At 47.1% G+C, this 19,346-nt stretch overlaps 1 protein-coding gene across 1 annotated transcript in view; it reads right to left on the bottom strand.

Annotated features, from left to right (window-relative positions):
- The window catches only part of DPP7 (dipeptidyl peptidase 7), a 32,304-nt gene extending 13,314 nt beyond the window's left edge, over nt 1-18,990 (bottom strand). Inside the window, exons 1-8 of the mRNA XM_054007317.1 lie at nt 18,800-18,990; nt 18,344-18,457; nt 14,223-14,362; nt 13,326-13,489; nt 11,808-11,943; nt 5,732-5,813; nt 3,844-4,010; nt 888-948 (exon numbers count right to left, since the gene is read on the bottom strand). Of these exons, the coding sequence (XP_053863292.1) occupies nt 888-948; nt 3,844-4,010; nt 5,732-5,813; nt 11,808-11,943; nt 13,326-13,489; nt 14,223-14,362; nt 18,344-18,457; nt 18,800-18,926 (991 nt within the window). The 5' untranslated portion in view covers nt 18,927-18,990. The remainder of the gene's footprint in view (nt 1-887; nt 949-3,843; nt 4,011-5,731; nt 5,814-11,807; nt 11,944-13,325; nt 13,490-14,222; nt 14,363-18,343; nt 18,458-18,799) is intronic.
- Between the last annotated feature and the right edge of the window lie 356 nt (nt 18,991-19,346).

Genomic DNA, 19,346 nt, shown 5'->3' with positions numbered 1-19,346 from the left:
CCGCAGTGAGAAGCCCAATATAAACACAGAGATGCGTAGATTTTAAGGCCAGAAGGGACCTTTAGGATCATCTAGACCAGTGGTTCTCAACCCATGGCCTGCAGGCCACTTGAGGCCCAATCAGCACACAGCTGTGGCCCACGTGACATCCTTAAGGCCATACAGGTAGGATATATCTTGTGTGGATGTGGCTCATGTAACACAGAGAGCTGCATGTGTGGCCCACAATGGTAAACAGGTTGAGAACCACTGATGTAGACCTCCTGCAGACACAGGCTAGAGAACCTCCAGGAGGGACTGCTGAATCGAGCCTGTAACTTTTGATTGAGCTGGAGTATGAGTAAAATTTTCCAGAGGGCCTAAATGACTTGGAGCCCAAGCCTCACTGGAAGTCCATGGGGCTGAGACTCCAAAGAGCATAGGGGTATGTCTACAAGAGCTGATGGCAGCGTACACAGGCATGCCCATTCTAGCTATTATCTAGCTAACATGGTTAACAATAGCAATGAAGACGTGGCAGCCCAGGCTAGCAACCCAAGTACCTACTCGGGGTCCCCAGCAGGCTTGTACTGTGGTTGCTAGCCTATGCCAACACATCTTCCCTATTACTGTTCCCCTTGCTAGCTAGGTTAAAGCTAGCCCTGTGCTAGGCTCACACCTTCCCTGACAGTGTAGACATACCCTGAAAAAATGGGCAAGACCCAAGCTAATAGTTACATCATGTGGGAGCTGAAAGGTTAATTCATTGTCTGTGACGTGTTAAGGTCCAGGTGCCACTGCAGTGCAAAGTGTTCCATAGCCCCTGAAACAATACGGGAGAACTCAGCGTTCACAAGTGCTTCTGAAGGAGAGTTTCAAATAAGACAAAGCTGATAAAACTAACTCACCAATAAGAGCCGCCAGTCCTTTAATATGGTCCTGATGTGCAAGGATCTGGTCACAGCCAACCTGGATAAGGGACACACACACTTTGGTCAGTTTCCAGACAGATGCTTTAAATGACAAGCAATTAGAAGTTAGTTTGGAGGTCTCAGTTTCACAACGAGATTATCCTGGAAGCTTCAAAACAATGGATGAGGACAGACACTCCACTCAGACTTTGAGACTAGAAGGAACCTAGTGATCTAGTCTGACCTCCTGCATATTGCAGGCCACAGAACCTCACCCACCCCCGTCAGCAATAAACAGTAACTCAGCCAGAGGTTAGGGGACTTAAAGACGTCAAGTTATAGAGATGCCACCATTTTCTCTAGTTTAAACCAACAAGTGACTCGTGCAGAGGATGGTGAAAAACGCCCAGGGTCTCTGCCAATCTCACCTGGGTGAAAGTTCCTTCCCAACCCCAAATATGGCGATCAGTTAGACCCTGAGCATGTTGGCAAGACCACCAGCCAGACATCTGGGAAAGAATTCTCTGAATAACTCAGAGCCCTTCCCATCTCCAGCAGTTGGACATATTTGCTACTAGCAGTCATAGATGGGCCACATGCCAATGTAGGCAATCTCATCATACCTTCCCCTCCATCAACTTACTTAGCTCAGTCTTGAACCCAATTAGGTTTTTTGTCCCACTGGTCCCCTTGGGTGGCTGTTCCAGAACTTTACTTCTCTGATGGTTAGAAACTTCTGTCTAATTTCAAGCCTGAACTTGTTGATGTCCAGTTTATATCCATTTGTTCTGTGTCAACATTGGCCCTTTAAGTTAAATAACTCCTCTCCCTCCCTTGGATTTATCTCTCAGATGTATTTATACAGAGCAATTATATCTCCTCTCAATCTTCATTTGGTTAGGCTAAAGAAACCAAGCTCCCTGAGTCTCCTTTCGTAAGGAAGGTTTTCCATTCCTCTGATCATCCTAGTAGCCCTTCTCTGCACCTGTTCCAGTTTGAATTCATCTTTCTTAAACACGGGAGACCAGAATAGCACACACTATTCCAGATGAGGTCTCACCAGTGCCTTGTATAATGGCAATAACACTTCCCTCTCTCTATTGGAAATACCTCGCCTGACGCATCCTAGGATTACATTAGCCTTTTTCACAGCTACATCACATTGGCTGCTAATAGTCATCCTGTGATCAACCAATACACCCAGGTCTTTCTCCGCCTCTGTCGCTTCCAACTGATACGTCCCCAGCTGATAGCAACAATTCTTTTATTCCCTCAGTGCACGACTTTGTATTATTAAATTTCATCCTATTTCTCCAGTTTTCAAGGTCCTCCAGATCTTCTTTCACTCAGGCATTTTAGCCGAGTTTAGCTGCTTTGTAAGGGGATAATGGAACAGTTTTGTCCTCTAATTACAGAGTGTGTTGGAGGACCTGGCCAGGAAATGAGCAGTTCACCCTGGAGCCACGATGTTAAAGGGCTGCAGTAGGGCAGCGGAAAAAGGTGGGGGGAATCGAAGTCAGTTACAGCCCTTTAGTATGTCAGTGTTTAGCAGAGTTTGGGTGACAGAAGGTGCTAGGCTAATAGCCTAGAGGAGGAGGCCAAGATTTTCAAGAATGACATTGCTGCTAGGGGCCCATCTTGAGACACCTTCAAAGGAGCTGATGGTCAGAGGGCCAACCACTCACCCTCTGAAAACCAGATTCCTCTAAGGTGTCTCAAATTGGGCCCCCCAAAATCACCAGTTGCTTGTGAAAATCTTGGCCTGGGGTTTTTATCAGTTGTCACCCTCGGTCCAACATTGGCCCCAGCAACGCATGCTTCTCCACACCACCCGGCATGGTGCCTCAACTGCCCGAGGAGGACCACCTATTGGAGAGGATGGGGAAAGTCATTCTTTGTGGCTCATTCACGAGCTCCTTAGCAAAACAGCCAAGTGGAGCAGTTAGGAACTTGGGGGAAGTTCTGTGCTGTAGCACTGTGGCCCAAGAGCACTACAAGCCACACACCAGAAACTGAATGAAGACCATCAATGCCATTTGACTTAGGCCACCTAAACACCACCAGGACACTACTGCCCTAGATGGATTGGGAGGGGTGACTGGAGAGCTCCGTACCGGGGTCCCAATCCTTTGGGCTATTTAGTGAGATGGTGTGGATCAGGCACTGGACTGGACCTCAGGATACCTAGGTTCAATTCCTGGCTCTGCTACTGGGTGACCTTGGACAAGTCACTTCCCCTCTGCCTCAGTTTCCCCATCTATATAATGGGGATGCTGATACTAACCTCCTTTGTAAAGTGCTTGAAGATCTAATGATGATAAGAGCTAGGTATTCTATTATGTTCTTATTCTAGTGTCCACAAAACAGTGTATTATTCTAGAAAGGATATCCACAAGTCTCAGCCTTGCTCTCCAGAGTGTGTTTTCCCTGGGCGAATGGAGAGAGGAAGAATTACCACAGGACAAAGGTCAAAAGGATTAGTTGTCTAGAAATGATCAAAAATATAAACTCGGGGGAACAAATCCTGTTCTTGCTTCCACTGTGCTACCGTATAGTCTATGACCTGGCAACGAGTGATTCTGGGTGCCTCAAGGTGGTGGGGCAGGGGGCTGACCTGAGACATCTTAAAAGGAGTTTGATTATTAGGAAGTCCGAGTCACTTGCCCTTGGAGAATCAGAACCCTTTAAAGGCGTCTCAAGTTGGACAACCAAAAAGCAGAGGTTCCTAAAGTGATTAGATACTTTTGAAAGTTTAAGTCAATGTGCTTGTATTGTGTGTAACTTGAATGAAAGCAGAGGTTGGCTGAGGCTGACCGCAGCCATCCCTCTCAGGGCAATCAGTTTCAGATATATTTAGTGGCAGGACAAAAAGAAAAGAACACACAAGATGATATTCATTGTCTCAAGAAGGTGTAAGAGCTCTTCTTGATCCCTCCAGCGCCCTGGCACTCACCTTAACTGGGTTAGCAGGGAAGTGACCCATGAAGTCTGTTTTGTAAGGATAGTCCATCATAGCCATCATGGTGAAGGCATTTCGAGCGAACTCAAACAGCTGGTAGACATCTTCCTTGCAAGAAACCCTCTTGCACGTGGCCATTTCACTGCTGATTCTATCGTAGGCTGCAGAGGGAAAGAACAGTGATACATATGCTCCGAAGAGCGTAAACTGATATCACAGAGCCGTGCTGTTTCCTTCATTCCACGTGGCTGGCTAGTCAGGAGTAATATGAAGCTATGCAAACAAGAACAGGGTTTGTAATACTACATATTAACTTACACAAGTTTGGGTAATAACCCTGCATTCTTCCGCTGACCTCGCTGCTTCTTGGGGGGGGCCGGGAGGGGGGCTGGCTTACCCACACCGCCGGGAGAATCCCTTCTGTTAGCATAGGCAGTGTCAACATTGAAGCACTACTGCAATGTAGCTGTGCCACTGTAGCGTTTTAAGTGTAGACAAGACGTTACTCCTTTCCACTCCTGGAGCCTAGTCTCTCCCCAGCAGGATACAACTCCCACTAGCAGCTAATGAGGATTACTGGTTCCCTGCAGCAGGAGGGTCGGCCTCTTTCGTTTGCTCCCAGAGTTGTTTTCCCTCCCATTAGCTCTGCAGGTCCAGCATAGCCCTGGGGGAATGTGGCTTTGTGCTGCCTCAGCTGAGTTCTCATTGCAGATTCCAAGACAGGCAGAGGCAGAAAGATCCCAGCTGCAGTCAGATCTGGGGTTGAATTTGCAGAACTGGTAGTTAGGGGGGGAAAGCATCTTTTTCCATTTGGGAGCTGTGAGAGTCACTGAGTGAGAATAAACCTTTGGGCCCACAGCGTCACTACAGCTCAGATGCACCTTAAAATGCAAAGATCATCTGGAGAGGCCTGCTAAAGTCAGGAGACCCGGCTCGGAAAAGGAGCCCTGCTGCAGTCACCCTAGGTTAGCTGAGACTGCACCACACAGTGCCCTCTCTGGCTCAGATAGCAGCAGCGGTTGCATTAGCGGTCCCAGCACATGCCCGCTTTACGTCAGAGGAATAGGGACCGAGCAAACCAGAAGCGAGGGAGTGATAAGTAAGACGGAAGGGTGAGAAAAAACAATGTTTGCTAAGGTTCCAGTAAGAGACTGCTTGGGATCATCAAACAGTTGCTGACATCACCGTCAGCTTGCACACAATGCACCTCATCTGCTTGTGCATCACGTGTATATACATAAAACAAAAAAAACCCCTGAGGCCTTTTCTACATGAGGAAGTTACACCCGCCTAACTAAGGCTAGGTCTACACTACGGGGGGGGGGAAGGGTGTTGACCTAAGATACGCAACTTCAGCTACACGAATCGCGTAGCTGAAGTTGCGTATTTTATGTCGACTTACCTGGCTATGAGGACGGTGGCGAGTTGACCGCTGCCACTCCCCCGTCGACTCTGCTTCCACCTCTCGCTGCAGTGGAGTTCCGGAGTCGATGGCAGAGCGATCGGGGATCGATTTTATCGCGTCTACACTAGATGCGATAAATCGATCCCCGATAGATCAATCGCTACCTGCCGATCCGGTGGGTAGTAAAGACGTGCCCTAAAGGTGTGATTTTAAATTGGTTTAGTTAAACCAGTGCAAACCTCTGTGAGGACACACTTATTTCAGTTGAAGAGGGTCTCGTTTCAATCTAGCTGAAGTGTTTCACTGTAAACCAAAATAAACCACTCTTAACCCTAAATAAGCGTCTGCCCAGGGGTTTGCACTGGTTTAACTAAATCGGCTTAAAAACTGCAACTATCTCAGTCCGAGAGGGCCTCGGAGACGGCTCTTGCCTGCTGTTCGGAAGCACTCTGCTGTGGGGAGCCAAGCTCATCTTACCTCCACTCAAGTAGAGGTCATTGATTTCCTGGAAGGCTCTGCTCACGGCCTTGACACAAGCTGGGCTCGAGCTCTGAAAATCCTAAAATGATTTATGAGAGAGAGATTAGAGCAGCCAAGCCAGGAAGTTACACAAACATGGATAACAGCTCTGAGGTCTGTATCCAAGCGGAGCAGCTCCTGCCTGCTTTAGCAGCCAGTCATGGCAGGGCACTACAAGCCACCAACGGGGCTAACAGACTACAAGCCACTTTGGCAAGTCATATGTACACTCTTATGGATGGTGCTGATACATCCCCGCCCTCCCCCCCCCCATTCCCCTCTGGTGCAATACGCTGCACGTCCATCTCCCAACAGCATGGCAGCCAGTTTGTTTTCTGCCATCCCTCTGCTGGAAAGAGTCGGATATACTAACTTCTCTCTCAGTACAAAGTGACAGCAGGGGACCCGCTCAGCAGCTAGACAAGGGAATGGGTCACGGTCACAGAGCTCCAAGGCCTTGTTTCTTATTTACACTACGGCCACTTGGGAGCATTCTGCCAGTGCAAAGGGGCCTTAAAAGCAAGAGTGAATTATGTTTTGGGAGGCAGCATTGCCTACTGGATCGGGACTCAGAAAACCTGGCTTCTACTCCTGGCTCTGCCACTGGTCTGCTGGATAACTTTGGGCAACCCACTTCCCTTCTCTGTGCCTCAATTTCCCTTTATCATTTATTTGTAAAGTGCTTTGAGATCTACTGCTGAAGAAGATACAAGAGCTAGGGATTATTGTTACTAGTAACAGTCATTTTAAGATCCTTTTATCTTACCAGAGTGGTGTGAAGTAGCCACAGGTGATGTCTACACTAGGAAAAAACATGTTAACAGTTTTTCTAGTGAAGACATGGCCTTAAGGTAAGCAAGAATCAGGGCCCTAGTTTCTATTACCACCTCTCCCGATCACCTGATAAGCTTGGTACTAAATCACTTGTGCAAGGCTATTGGAAGTGTGCACTTGGGTGTACCCGAGTTGCACACACAAAAGCCCACATTTAACTCAGCTTTGTGAAAAAAGTACACATGCATTTATAAGCGCGGCCACTACCTTCGGTGCTGCACTCCTACGCCCCGCATCTCCTCCGTGTGTTCTGAGGCTTAGTGTTTATAGAGTGATTTGGAGAGCCTTCAATAGAAGGCATTTCACTCCAAGTAAATGCAGTCTAGCTCATGCAAAATGAATGAGAGGAAGAAAACTACTGCCAATGAATCATGAAATGTTTGCCTTTAGGAATATTAACACCACAGGTGCATTCTCTCACCAAGGACAGCAACGGAACTCTGAATTGCCTTCTCTTCAAATGCACACAATGCTGCTAGGAAGATTCCTTAAAGGTGAAAGGAAGCACTTTTAAAAAAAATACACAAAGGGACTGTTTGGGATCTTAACACACTAATAGTCTTAACGCTGCAGATAAACACATTTTGGGAGTCAATGGAAAGGGTTTTTTTTTTTTTTTTAAATGTAAAAGACCCAGCAAAAATTCAATTTCAGGTTTCTGCAATAATTAATGGTATCATTAATACCTAAAGCAGAGCAGGGAGCTACGTGTCACACACTGCGTTAGGGAAGGAATTAACTTCACTCACGGAAGAATTCTCAGAGCTGGGCCAAGTTGGTGATTAAGAAGAAATGGTTTCAAGTATTTAGTTTTCAAAAGCGTATCTTTAAGGCATAACATCCTGTATTCCCTTAACAATTTAGGATCTTAAATGAGACTTTTTATTTGGTCACCTAAAGAGCATTTCAGTTCATCTTCACACAAGCCATTCCCTTTCCTTAAGATTTTTCACAGATCTCTCTGGGCGCTAAGCCACCAAATCTAAATAAGGTTTTCAGAACAAGAGTGTGCAAGCTCAAAGGCACTAGTGTTTAGATTAACAGGCAGTTAATTTAGGGCCAAGTTGAGGAAACGTTCATTCACATCAGCGTGTGGAACTCCATGCTGCAGGAGGTCACCACGTCAGACACAGTGACTATATTCCAAGCAGCGCTGGACAGTTTATCCCCACGAGTTTATCTGTTGCTTTGCAAGCTAAGATTGACAGAATCCAGTCTCCTACCTTGGGACACAAGACAACAGCCTGCAAGTTCCCTCCTACCTTTCCAAGTATATTCGGGAAATGAGCAGGAATATTAAAGGCTCTTTTTAGCTTCCTTTGATGGCAAAGACAGAGGCAGAATGTCAGACTGGAAGGAGCAATGACCTGGTAAATGTGTCAGGATTTCAGTGAGAGTTTTGCTGCTCACTGGCCAAGAGGAACGAATTTCCCTCCTCTGCCTCACAAGCAAATTCATTTTAAATTGCATCGAAGAGGAGGGAGGAGTTCTGCAGGCTGCCCTCGTGAGAGTTGATTAATCACAATCACCTGGGACTGGAATCAGGATACGGAACTGTGATGGGTGTACCACGTAGAGCCCTGCGCTTATTTTAAAATCCCACTCCCATCCTGCAATACCCACTCCCACCCACTCTCGCACGGTTTCTTGCATTTTTATCCCACTCCCACCCACAAAAACCTTAGATCCCGCAAATCCCACAAGAGATGGATTCCCTCATGCTACAAAAAAAAAAGTCAGTTAATATGTGTTTGTGTGTATTTTTATATATAAAAAATAAAAACTGAAATTGGACATTATTTTTACCACTAAAAGAATAAAACAAATCTTGCTTAAACGATGTCAAAAATACTTTAACTCCTGTTATAATAGAATTTCAGCAATGTAAAGCAAGTTTTTCTTTTTTAAAAAAAATAAAGGTTTTAATACTTAAATTTAAGCGAGGGATAGAAAGATTTGATGTCTATTTATGACAAGCTGATGAGAGATTTAGTGTTTTCCCGCAAATTACCACAGTCTGTTTTTTGCCCACCCGATCCCACCGACAACAAAATACATTTTACCTGCTCCTGCTATTATGGCAGTGGGTCCTGTGGGACCCACAGGATCCCAGTCCGGCTGCAGGGCTCTAGTACCAGGCCCTTTGAGGCCCGCTGCTGGAGGCAGTCCTACCACACCCCCTTCTCCCAGGAAAGGAGCAGCGAAGGTGGGTCCTCCATGCCTGCCTAGAAAGGCTACAGAGAAGCAGCCAATCAGAGCGCAGCAATCTCCTATAAAAGGAGCTGCAGGACCCTTGAACAGGTCAGTCTGGCTGGGACCACAAGAGATAAGAAAGAGGGACTCTCCAGGCACAGTGGCTTGGAGAGACCCCGCTCAAGCAGGGAACAGATGCAGGCAACCCAAGGACTATAACTCTAAGGCAACAGGTGAACGTGACCAAGTGGGAAGCAGCCCAGGGAACGCAGCAGCAACTATCAAGGGAAGCAGTAGGTATCTGGTGTTTATAGGGTCTCTGGGTTGTAGGGTGACCATATGTCCTGTTTTGGCTGGGACAGTCCCTTTTTTAGGCCCTGTGCTGGCTGTCCTGACTTTTTTGACAAAACTGGGCATTTATCCCATTTGCTCTTGCTAATTGATCATCAGTTGTCAAGAGCAAACTGGACAAAGGCACAGTTTTGCCAAAAAAGTGGGGTGGGACCTCTCTCAGGGTGCGGAGGAATATGTGGGGGGTGGCAACTGATGAACTCTTGGTTACCACTCCCTGGAAGGGGACTGAACTGAAAGAGTGACTGGGCTAGAGAGCTAAGGCAATGAGAATTGCTGTGGACAAAGTCTCCAGGGAGAAAGCCCTGGGAGCAGTGCTCTATAACACAGCAGGGAAGGACTTAAAGCTAGCCCAGAAGGAGCTGAGAACTGAGCCCAGAGACAGGGCTAATGACACCAACAAGGGCACAACAATAGTCATTGTTGGACCTTTGTTACCCCAGAAGGGGTTCGTTCATGTATACTGACTGTGTGTGACTTGGACAGAGGGCTGAGACACTGAAGGACCTGCCTGACAAGGGTAACAACCTACAGGAGGTGACCGGAGAAGGGAGAGTGCAGGATCACAGCCAGCCAACAGGAAGCGCTCACGAGAGGTGAGTGCACCCCATCACTCACCTGAATCAATGGCTCCATGTCTAGTTGGCAGTCAGTATCAAGCGAAGTGCCCCAAGGCTCAGTCCTGGGGCCAGTTTTGTTCAATATCTTTATTAATTATCTGGAGGATGGCGTGGACTGCACCCTCAGCAAGTCTGTAGAGGACACTAAACTGGGAGGAGTGGTAGATATGCTGGAGGGTAGGGACAGAATACAGAGGGACCTAGACAAATTAGAGGATTGGGCCAAAAGAAATCTGATGAGGTTCAACAAGGACAAGTGCAGAGTCCTGCACTTAGGACGGAAGAATCCCATGCATTGCTACAGATTAGGGACCGAGTGACTAGGCAGCAGTTCTGCAGAAAAGGGCCTAGGGGTTACAGTGGACAAGAAGCTGGATATGAGTCAACAGCATGCCCTTCTTGCCAAGAAGGCTAATGGCATTTTGGGCTGTATAAGTAGGAGCATTGCCAGCAGATCGAGGGACATGATCATTCCCCTCTATTCAACATTGGTGAAGCCTCATCTGGAGTACTGTGTCCAGTTTTGGGCCCCACACTAAAAGAAGGATGTGGAAAAATTGGAAAGAGTCCAGCGGAGGGCAACAAAAATGATGAGGGGTCTGGAGCACATGACTTATGAGGAGGGGCTGAGGGAACTGGGATTGTTTAGTCTGCAGAAGAAGAAAGAGGGGGGATTTGACAGCTGCTTTCAACTACCTAAAACAGGGTTCCAAAGAGGGTGGATCTAGACTGTTCTCAGTGGTGGCAGATGACAGAATGAGGAGTAAGGGTCTCAAGTTGCAGTGAGGGGAGGTTTAGGTTGGATATTAGGAAAAACTTTTTCACTAGGAGGGTGGTGAAGCACTGGAATGGGTTACCTAGAGAGGTGGTGGAATCTCCTTCCTTGGAGGTTTTTAAGGTCAGGCTTGACAAAGCCCTGGCTGGGATGATTTAGTTGGGAATTGGTCCTGCTTTGAGCAGGGGGTTGGACTAGATACCTCCTGAGGTCCCTTCCAACCCTGATATTCTATGATCACCTGCAGCACTGGCTCATATCCTACCCTGCATGTGACCACCTCTTGCTCAATGGCTTATGTGAACCAAGCTACTGGCCACCGTTGAGCTCTCAGTGTATGAACATCAACACTGCTCTTTGTGTGCAGTCTCCTCAGAGAAGCCATCGATTGGACAGATCTGGAAACTGAACACCTCTGCCCTCACAGCAGCAAGGTGGGCCTGAGGCAGATGGCCAGGCCAGCCGCTGCTTGTGCTATAGCTGTTCTGAGGATTCACTGAGGATTTCAGCCTTCACCGTCATCAGCCTGGGACTTTTCACTAGCACAATGTTCCATGTTCTCAGATTATCAGATGGCAAGTCACCCCCAGCCCTAACCTGCAGCCCAGGGGGACCTTATAACATAATTCCAATGACGTTAAAATCGTCCCAACTAATACTTCAAAAGTCTCTATCCCCCTGCAAGTGTGTAAGCAATAGTCATCTTGTGTTTACAGGGCCTTTCACTCAAACTGATCCCAAAGTGCTTTACAAACTTTGCCAGTGTACTGGGAGTGACATCGCCCAATACTGAAATGCAGCTGGCTCTGGGGTTGAGCAGATGCCATGTAATGTTGCATGCAGAGTGAAACAACAGTTTAGGACAGGAAATGAAGAGCAGTTGTGATGACAAGGGGTATTTATCCAGGCATCTCCAGTTGTGATTACAAAGGGGGGATTTACGTGGAAGCTCCCAGGGTGGAATTTGGCCAGGACACTAGTATTGGGATAGTGTATCTTTAATGACAATGGGGAGTCAGAGCTCAGTTTTTCTACCCACCCAGGAGAGCTCCATCAACACAGCATCCTCTCCCCCATGCTGGCTGCTGGTTCAGGACTGACAAAGGGAAGGGCGTGGCATTCAGCAGCTGGTTTTCCTTGGAGGTCCCCTTCCAGCTACTCACCCAGCCCAACACTCTGTCACGAGGAGAGGGCAGTTTGGAAAGATACTGCCACTGAGAGACAAGCCAGCTACTGTTCCTTCAATGGAGCTTCCGCTTACCGCAGTGACAGCTTGAAAGAACTGGGTGGGGTCTCCAATCCCAGCCACAGACAACAGAGGAGCACTGGCAGCTAGTGCTCCAGCCACAAGGTTAGGATATTTCATTCTCATGTAAGCACTCAACATTCCTCCGTAACTGGGGAGAGAGAGAGAGGAGGGTTACTTCACTCAACACGTGATTTAAAGCAAACTTGTTCGGTAATCTGGAGCCAGCAGTTGTGGCCTCGCCCAACCCAGTGTGCCTGGAATCTAAATGGGAATCTCATCTTACGTTTTAAAAAAGCAGCTCTCTGGTCCTCTCCTTTCCAAAAAGCATCAACACAAATCTAAACCCATCGCTGAGGTTGAGGCGCGCAAGCAGCTGGTCTCCACTCTGCAGGAGGCAGCTTGGGTGGGAGGCCATCTAACGATATCTCACACACTTAAAACGGGTCAATTATGTTTGGGGTGTATCCCCAGCATGTACTTGCTGACTTTTCCCAAATCCTCCGGCAGTTCCATGCATACCCTGGAGACTGAAGTCCTCTCTTTACCCACAGAAGACCAGCAGCACAAGATTCTCCCATGTGCCCAGCCAAAGTTCATCATGAAGATCCCCTCCAAAAATCAAGTGGGGAATTCAGTCTCCATAATGCCTTAGCCTCTCTACTGAGTCTACCAACCACTGTGATATTTTCCGTACTGCAAACACAACTGACACCAATTGATTCCCTTCACACATGCTACTGAAGTGCAATCCATTAATAAAATCTTTCCAGTCACCAGCAGCCTGGGCTGAATGTGAACTGGAGACTTACTGGTCAAAAGCTCTTTATCTCATTGCCAGTTTCCTGCCTTCCCAGTATAAAATGTTTTGTTAGTTTTGCATTAAGCATCCTTGTCTCCTGAAGTTCTTGGGTGCGGTGGTCCAACGTTCTTGGTCAGCTCAGGGACAGGCACAGAACCTGGAACTAGTTCATTCACTGACACTGCTAAGAGATTTCCAGTTCATGGTGCCTATTTAAAGTGACTAGAAGCCAGGACTGACTGTGACAAGCTGCCTTTTGGAGTTGCAGCCCTAAATACCTGAGATGAATTACCTATTCCATTAAGGCAGGCATCAACATTGTCCGACTGATCTCCTTATCTTAAGCAGCCTTGTCAGGAAGAGATCAGGAACGGACTACTCAGCCTGGTCTCCTATTTTAGGCCTCATGTCCTGGCAGGGGACTGAAGGCTGCTGGGTTGAGACTTTATGGCCCTCATCCAGACAGCACACATTTTAAACAGAGAGCAAAGATCAGTAATCAGTGGTAGGAAACAAACTGAAGCAACTAGGGGGAAGGGGTAGCATTCCAGAGTTATATCCTACCACGTGCAAGTACCCATCATGATTCATGCAAAGAAAACTGAAGCGAGAGAGCAGGGAATCCTGGGCATTTCTACTGGAAGGGGAAGCCTATAAGGACAGCACCACACCAGTTAGGGAACAATGTAGAGAAGGGAGAGAAGTACCTGGAGAGACCTGAGAGCATTTACCTGCCTCCGAAGGCAATGACTGGGCAGTCCCTGGCACCATACTGCTTTTTAAGCTCTGTAACGAGCACCGCATAGTCAGCAAGGGCTTGTTCCACAGTGAGCAAGCCAATATTTTCCCGCTGCATTGACAGTTTCCCAAATGGAAGAGATGTCCCATAATACCTCTGAAAGAAAACGAGGCATAAAGAGATGTTGGACCCACCGCATCGTATCTCCTCTCCTCCTAGGTCATCATGTCCAAGCCTGCCTGGGTCAGCAGAAGCTGAAAAAGTCATTGCCATCCTACAGCTGTTTGGTGGCCAATTTAAAATTCCCTGGTGGTCTGTCCTCTTCGTAACTGACAAATAGTCACACAACAAGCTAAAACAATGGGCATTAACTGGCCCCCTTGTTGGCCATCTTAGCGGAGAGGCCAACTACTCACAACACCAAGGGTTGAATGAGTGATGAAGACTGAACCCTCACCTCATTCATAGACCTTCGACTCCACGCAGCTCCCCAGACTACAGAGAGCTTACGTGGGTAGTAAATCAGGTCAGAATTTGACCCAACAGTTATCAAGTTAGGCACAATAATGCAGACCCCCACCACACACCATTCTCCAGCTGTGAATTTATTGATGTTCAGAGCTAGAGAACATTGATTACAAAAGCACCATTCTAAAGCACAATACAGCCTAGGTTTTGCTGAATGAACTATTATTTATACTGCACCGCTGATGGGCATAATAAATAATATAGAGTACGTGGTTCAGTAGGGGAGAGTCACTAGTATGCACAGCAATTTCAGAGTAAGGGATTTGTATCTAATTATCCTGGGACCGTCGGGGGTTGCTGCTGGCAATATCTGATGGAGATAAAATATTAAAAAAAAAAAAAAAGTTAATAAAATACTCACATGCTCGGCAAAAATCACTAGCGCATTCTGCTGTTCTGCCAGCTCAAGGATGAAGCCGGAATTCTGAGCAAATTCCCAAATGTCTCCTTCATTCCCAGTATAAAAGAAGATGGGCCCAACTCCCTGCTTCCAGAATTTAGCTATAAAAGACAGTCATTAGAAGCACATTAGAGAAAACAAAAAAGTGCCTGGTGAAGCATGATAGGACTCTGTCCCTCAGCTAAGTTAATGGGGAGTTAAGGACTGTATGATAGGGCTGAATTGTTCTTTGAAAGGAGATTCACTCACTCACGATGGTATGACGCAGTGAGAAATACAGACATTCCAGATCCCTTTTCTGAGCATCTCTGATAAATCAGTGTTCTACTGAGGACTGTATATGCCCTGCAATCTCTCTTCTGTGCCTAGAAATCCCAAGTCTCAGAAAACTGCAGGACACTAGGAACAACTGTCCCCATAGTAGTAATAAAGTCAGCCGAAAACATTTATCCGAGATCACTTCTCCCCATGGTGTATGAATGGGCAATACATTAGGAAAAATCTGGTTGATATCCATCCGTATGTGTTGTGTCTGATCTCCCATTCTTACTGTGATATGGAATTTAGCCCACCATTCTGAAAACTATTGCCGATCACATGTATATACTTGTCTGTAACTGAATGTGAGTGAGAGCAAGATCCCATGAGGTGCCTGTGGATTGCTAAGTTTTAATGTAGACGTGTGTCCTGAAACAAACACTTGCGAAGTGTCTAACATTAGACTTTACACTCCTACTGGTTAACAGAAACATGACTGAAAATTTATTTTTGACAAACACTTAGTGTAAAGTTATCGATGCAATAAGCAGCTAAGAAGAACTTAAAAATGGCCATACTGGGTCAGACCAAAGGTCCATCTAGCTCAGTGTCCTGTCTTCCGACAATGGCCAATTCCAGATGCTTCAGAGAGAATAACAGAACAGGTAATCATCAAGTGATCCATCCCATCATCCACTGCCAGCTTCTGGCAGTCAGAGGCAAGGGCCATCCAGAGCATGGGGTTGCATCCCTGCCCATCCTGACTAATATAGCCATTAAGGGACCTATCCTCCATCTAATTCTTTTTTGAACCCTGATATAGTTTTGGCCTTCACAACATCTCCTGGCAACAAGTTCCACAGCTGACTGTGCGTTGTCTGAAAAAATACTTCCTTTTGTTTGTTTTAAACCTGCTGCCTATTAATTTCATTTGGTGACCCCTAGTTCTTGTGTTATGGGAAGGAGTAAATAACACTTCCTTATTCACTTTCTTCACACTACTCATGATTTTATAGGCCTCAATTATATCCCCCCTTCGTTGTCTCTTTTCCAAGCTGAAAAGTCAAAATCTTTTTAATCTCCCCTCTACCTTTGTAACTCTTCACAGTCTGCTTTGGACTTAACCATCTTGAGTAATTTTGTATCATCTGCAAATTTTGCCACCTCTCTGTTCACCCCCTTTTTCCATATCATTTATGAATATGTTGAACAGCACTGGTCCTGGTACAGATCCCTGGGAGACACCAGTATTTAGAATAGTGATGATATTTGTATTTATAAACCAGATAATGATAAAGTATTTATAAATCAGTTGTGAAATCACAGACTCGGGTATGGGTCACTGGTTAATTTGCAAAGGGGCATCTTCTGTTTCCATGACATATGTGGGTAATCAGCAGAGAAATACAGAAGAGGTAAATTACCACTAAGTGGAACTATAATCAAATATGCCATACTGGAAAGATCACCAAAAGGGACTAGCAATTCTCTGAAGAACCAGAATGATTTGGTCTCATAGCTAACTTAAGTGTGGGGTTGGTTTTTTTTAAATGTTGTTTATTTTTAGACTGAAACTTTGGACAACTCCCAGCTAATCTCATGAGTCAGCTGACTTGCTTGTGAAATAAGTTTGGTCAGCCAGCTGTCATTAGTTGTTTCAAATCCTTACTGACTATCACAAAAGGCCCACAATGCACAAAAGGAAAGTGTGGGGGTGGGGGGAGACACCCAGAACTCCTCCCTCCCCCAGATATTTTGCAACTAACAGAACTGCTATGCTGATGTTCCATTTCTTTTACAAATATTATTTAGTTTAAGTTTACAGAGTTTGGCCTGACATGACACTAGGATCAAATAAGTGTAACAATTAATTTAAAATAAGTGTTTCATTCAGTGATTTAAATAACCAACCATGCAACAAATTAGATGAGCACAAGGGAGTGCAGGATACAAAACTGTTGCAGCAGACATTTCATGGGGGAGAAGAGGGAAGCAGAAACTATGGGTGGTCTTGCCTCTGCCCCTCCCCCCAGTAAGATTATAAATGGGAGCTGTTGACTGTTTGATCATAGTCCCTCCCCCCCCCCCCCCCCCAAAAAAAAACCCCACTGGATCTCCACACACTTTCAAATTCCTTCCACTAGGCCTTCATTCCTTCTCCTATAAAGAGAGCTTTTCCCCCTACAAATCTTGTGAATTAAAATTCAAAGCAGCGTTTTCTATGATTATTAAAATCTTTCAATTTATATAATAATTCAGTATTTGAAGAGCACCATCTTTCTCTGAAGACTCACAAAAGATGGCTGACCTCTAGTGGAGTCACAACATATACTGTTGAGTATCAACCTGAGACAAGAGACAAGTTTGCTGGCGTTTTTCACTACACAGCACAGTTCAAAATGTTCGAAACTTTAAAGCTCTTAACAGCTTGAAAAACAGTTTCTCGATGCATCATCTCCGTTCTTTACCTGATCTTGGTGGTTAAGATTGACTGCGAGGAAGTAAAGTTTGAATACACAAGACCAGATTCTGCTGTCAGTTATGCCTAGTGTAAAATACAGCAGAACTCCGGTGGTGTCATTAGGGATTTACATAGGGGGAACACACACACACACACACCCTTTGGAACTTAAACCCCTCAGCAGTGCAGACTTTGAATCTCCTGACTTTCCAGGACATGTTTAACATTTGATTAACCATTTGTTTTCTCTGCTGTATTCAAAGCACCAAGCTGCACCTGCAATAGGTGCCACAGAAGTTACCAAAAATAGTAATACAGCAGCAAAGCAACAAAGGCCAAAAAGTTCATGCCTCACACAGTTGGTCACTCCATGGCTCTGGGGTGGCCACATTTTGGATACTGCATTCAGCTCTGCACACCTCATTAACAGAGCAAATGACAAACTGGAGGAATACAGAGAGGAGCAAGAGACATGATGAAAGAACTCTGAACTGATTTGTGAAGAAAGATTAGAAGAGCTAAATCTCTATTGCTTGATTAAATTAACTACTATCATAGCCCTAACTGTCTACAAGTATTTGATGGATGTAAACCTTGAGGAAAAAAGGAAATGATTTACAGGGATCCAGGAGGAACCAAACCCCCAAGTTCAAAAAAAAAAAAAAGAAGAGAGAGAGAGAGAGAGAGAGAGGAAAACATAGTAGTGAGATTTATTTGACTGTGGAATAATCATTCAAGGGAAGTAATACTAGAAGCCAGGTCACTTAAGGTATTTGAAACTGGGACTCAGGGGATGAACTAGTAGGTCTCTTCCATCAGGGCCGGTTCTAGCATTTTTGCAGCCCGAAGCAGCGCAAAAAAAAAAAAAAAGCTCTGATCGCGGCGGCCGCTCTACCGCCGCTTCATTCCACGGCAGCAATTCGGTGGCAGGTCCTTCGCTCCGAGAGGGAATGATGGCCCTGCCGCCAAATTGCCACCAAAAGGGCCGGACGTGCCGCCCCCCTCTTCATTGGCCGCCCCAGGCACCTGCTTGCTAGGCTCGTGCCTGGAGCCGGCCCTGTCTTCCATCATTAATTTAATTCTATGAAATGGTTTACTATGCTGCGGTACAGCAGAGCCAATGCGGAATACCAGCCGCTGCATTCCTACCACAGGGAAATTTGGAAGTATATTTAATGTGTCATTCCGGAAAAGCCACAGGACAACAATGTTTCTGTGAAAGTTTCACCACATTTCCCCAAATCACTGACCCATGGGCCCACACCTAACAGATTCCAAAGGAGTTTTCAGATCCCGGTAACAGTAAACAGGTTTTGGAGATGAAACACAGCTCTGTCTGAGCCCCCGTTTGTCAAGGACGTACCTGTTGTGAGGTATCTCTGTAGGAAGGTCTTATTGCCATACGATTCGGAGTTGAAGTGATCCAACACCTGCTCAAAAGACCGCTCCTTGTAAAGGGGCTCTGGAGTGCTGTAAACTGAAGAATCAGGCGCTGGGTTACACGGGTTTGCAGGCAGGGGGTTAAAGGGGCACGGGCGGGCTGTGTACAACGGGCGTCTACAAAGCTTAACGGAAGCAGAAACGTCCCCATGACTATTCTGAGTATTCACTGGAGAGATCGCCCCGCTCCCCCCCGCCCCCGAGCCCTGTGGAGCGCAGGGCTGGCTCTGCTCCGGAGTCACGCCGCTGGCTCTGCTCCGGAGTCACGCCGCTGGCCAGGCGGAGGGAAGCGGAGCCGGGCAGGGCTCTCCCCGCGGGCGGCGGGCCGGTACCGGGGCCGGGCTCAGGGCCATGGCTAGCGGGGGGAGGGGGCACCTACCCCGTGCGGGCGGCGGGTCCCCTCCCTGCCCCCGGGACCCCAGGCCCCGCACCAGCGGCAGCGCGAGGAGGAGGAGCAGCAGGAGTGGGCGCGAGTGAGCTCGGGGCCGGGTTCCCATGGCAACCATCGGATGGAACTCCCGCCGGCAAGGCGCTCGCGGCGGGGTCCCGGCGGCGATGGGGCATTCACATGACTCGCGGAAGGGTGGTCACATGACCTCGGGTGGCGCCGGGAGATCACGTGGGAAGGGCGCCATTTCTACCGAGGCGCCGCCATCTTATTTAATGAGGCGCTCCCGCTTAGCCCTGCTCTGGAGGAGAATGGTTACTTTGGCTAGCCCCAGTCCCCGCTACCCCAGGGTAACTCAAGGGGCCCGATGAGGGGGTGGGGAGAACTGGGCCAGGTGGATGCAGCCCCCTGTAGGGGAGAGCAGCCCCCAGGGAGCTGGGTCCCTCTGCAGGGGGAGCAGTTCCAGCGAGGGGGAACTGATGTGGATTAGTGCATGGTGCAGCGAGGGCTAGGGCAGTGCAAAAACCCGGCACCCCCA

Source organism: Malaclemys terrapin, chromosome 17, assembly GCF_027887155.1.
Source record: "Malaclemys terrapin pileata isolate rMalTer1 chromosome 17, rMalTer1.hap1, whole genome shotgun sequence".
In the NCBI taxonomy this organism is placed as follows: Eukaryota; Metazoa; Chordata; order Testudines; family Emydidae; genus Malaclemys; species Malaclemys terrapin.
This window is presented reverse-complemented; position numbering and strand designations above follow the sequence as displayed.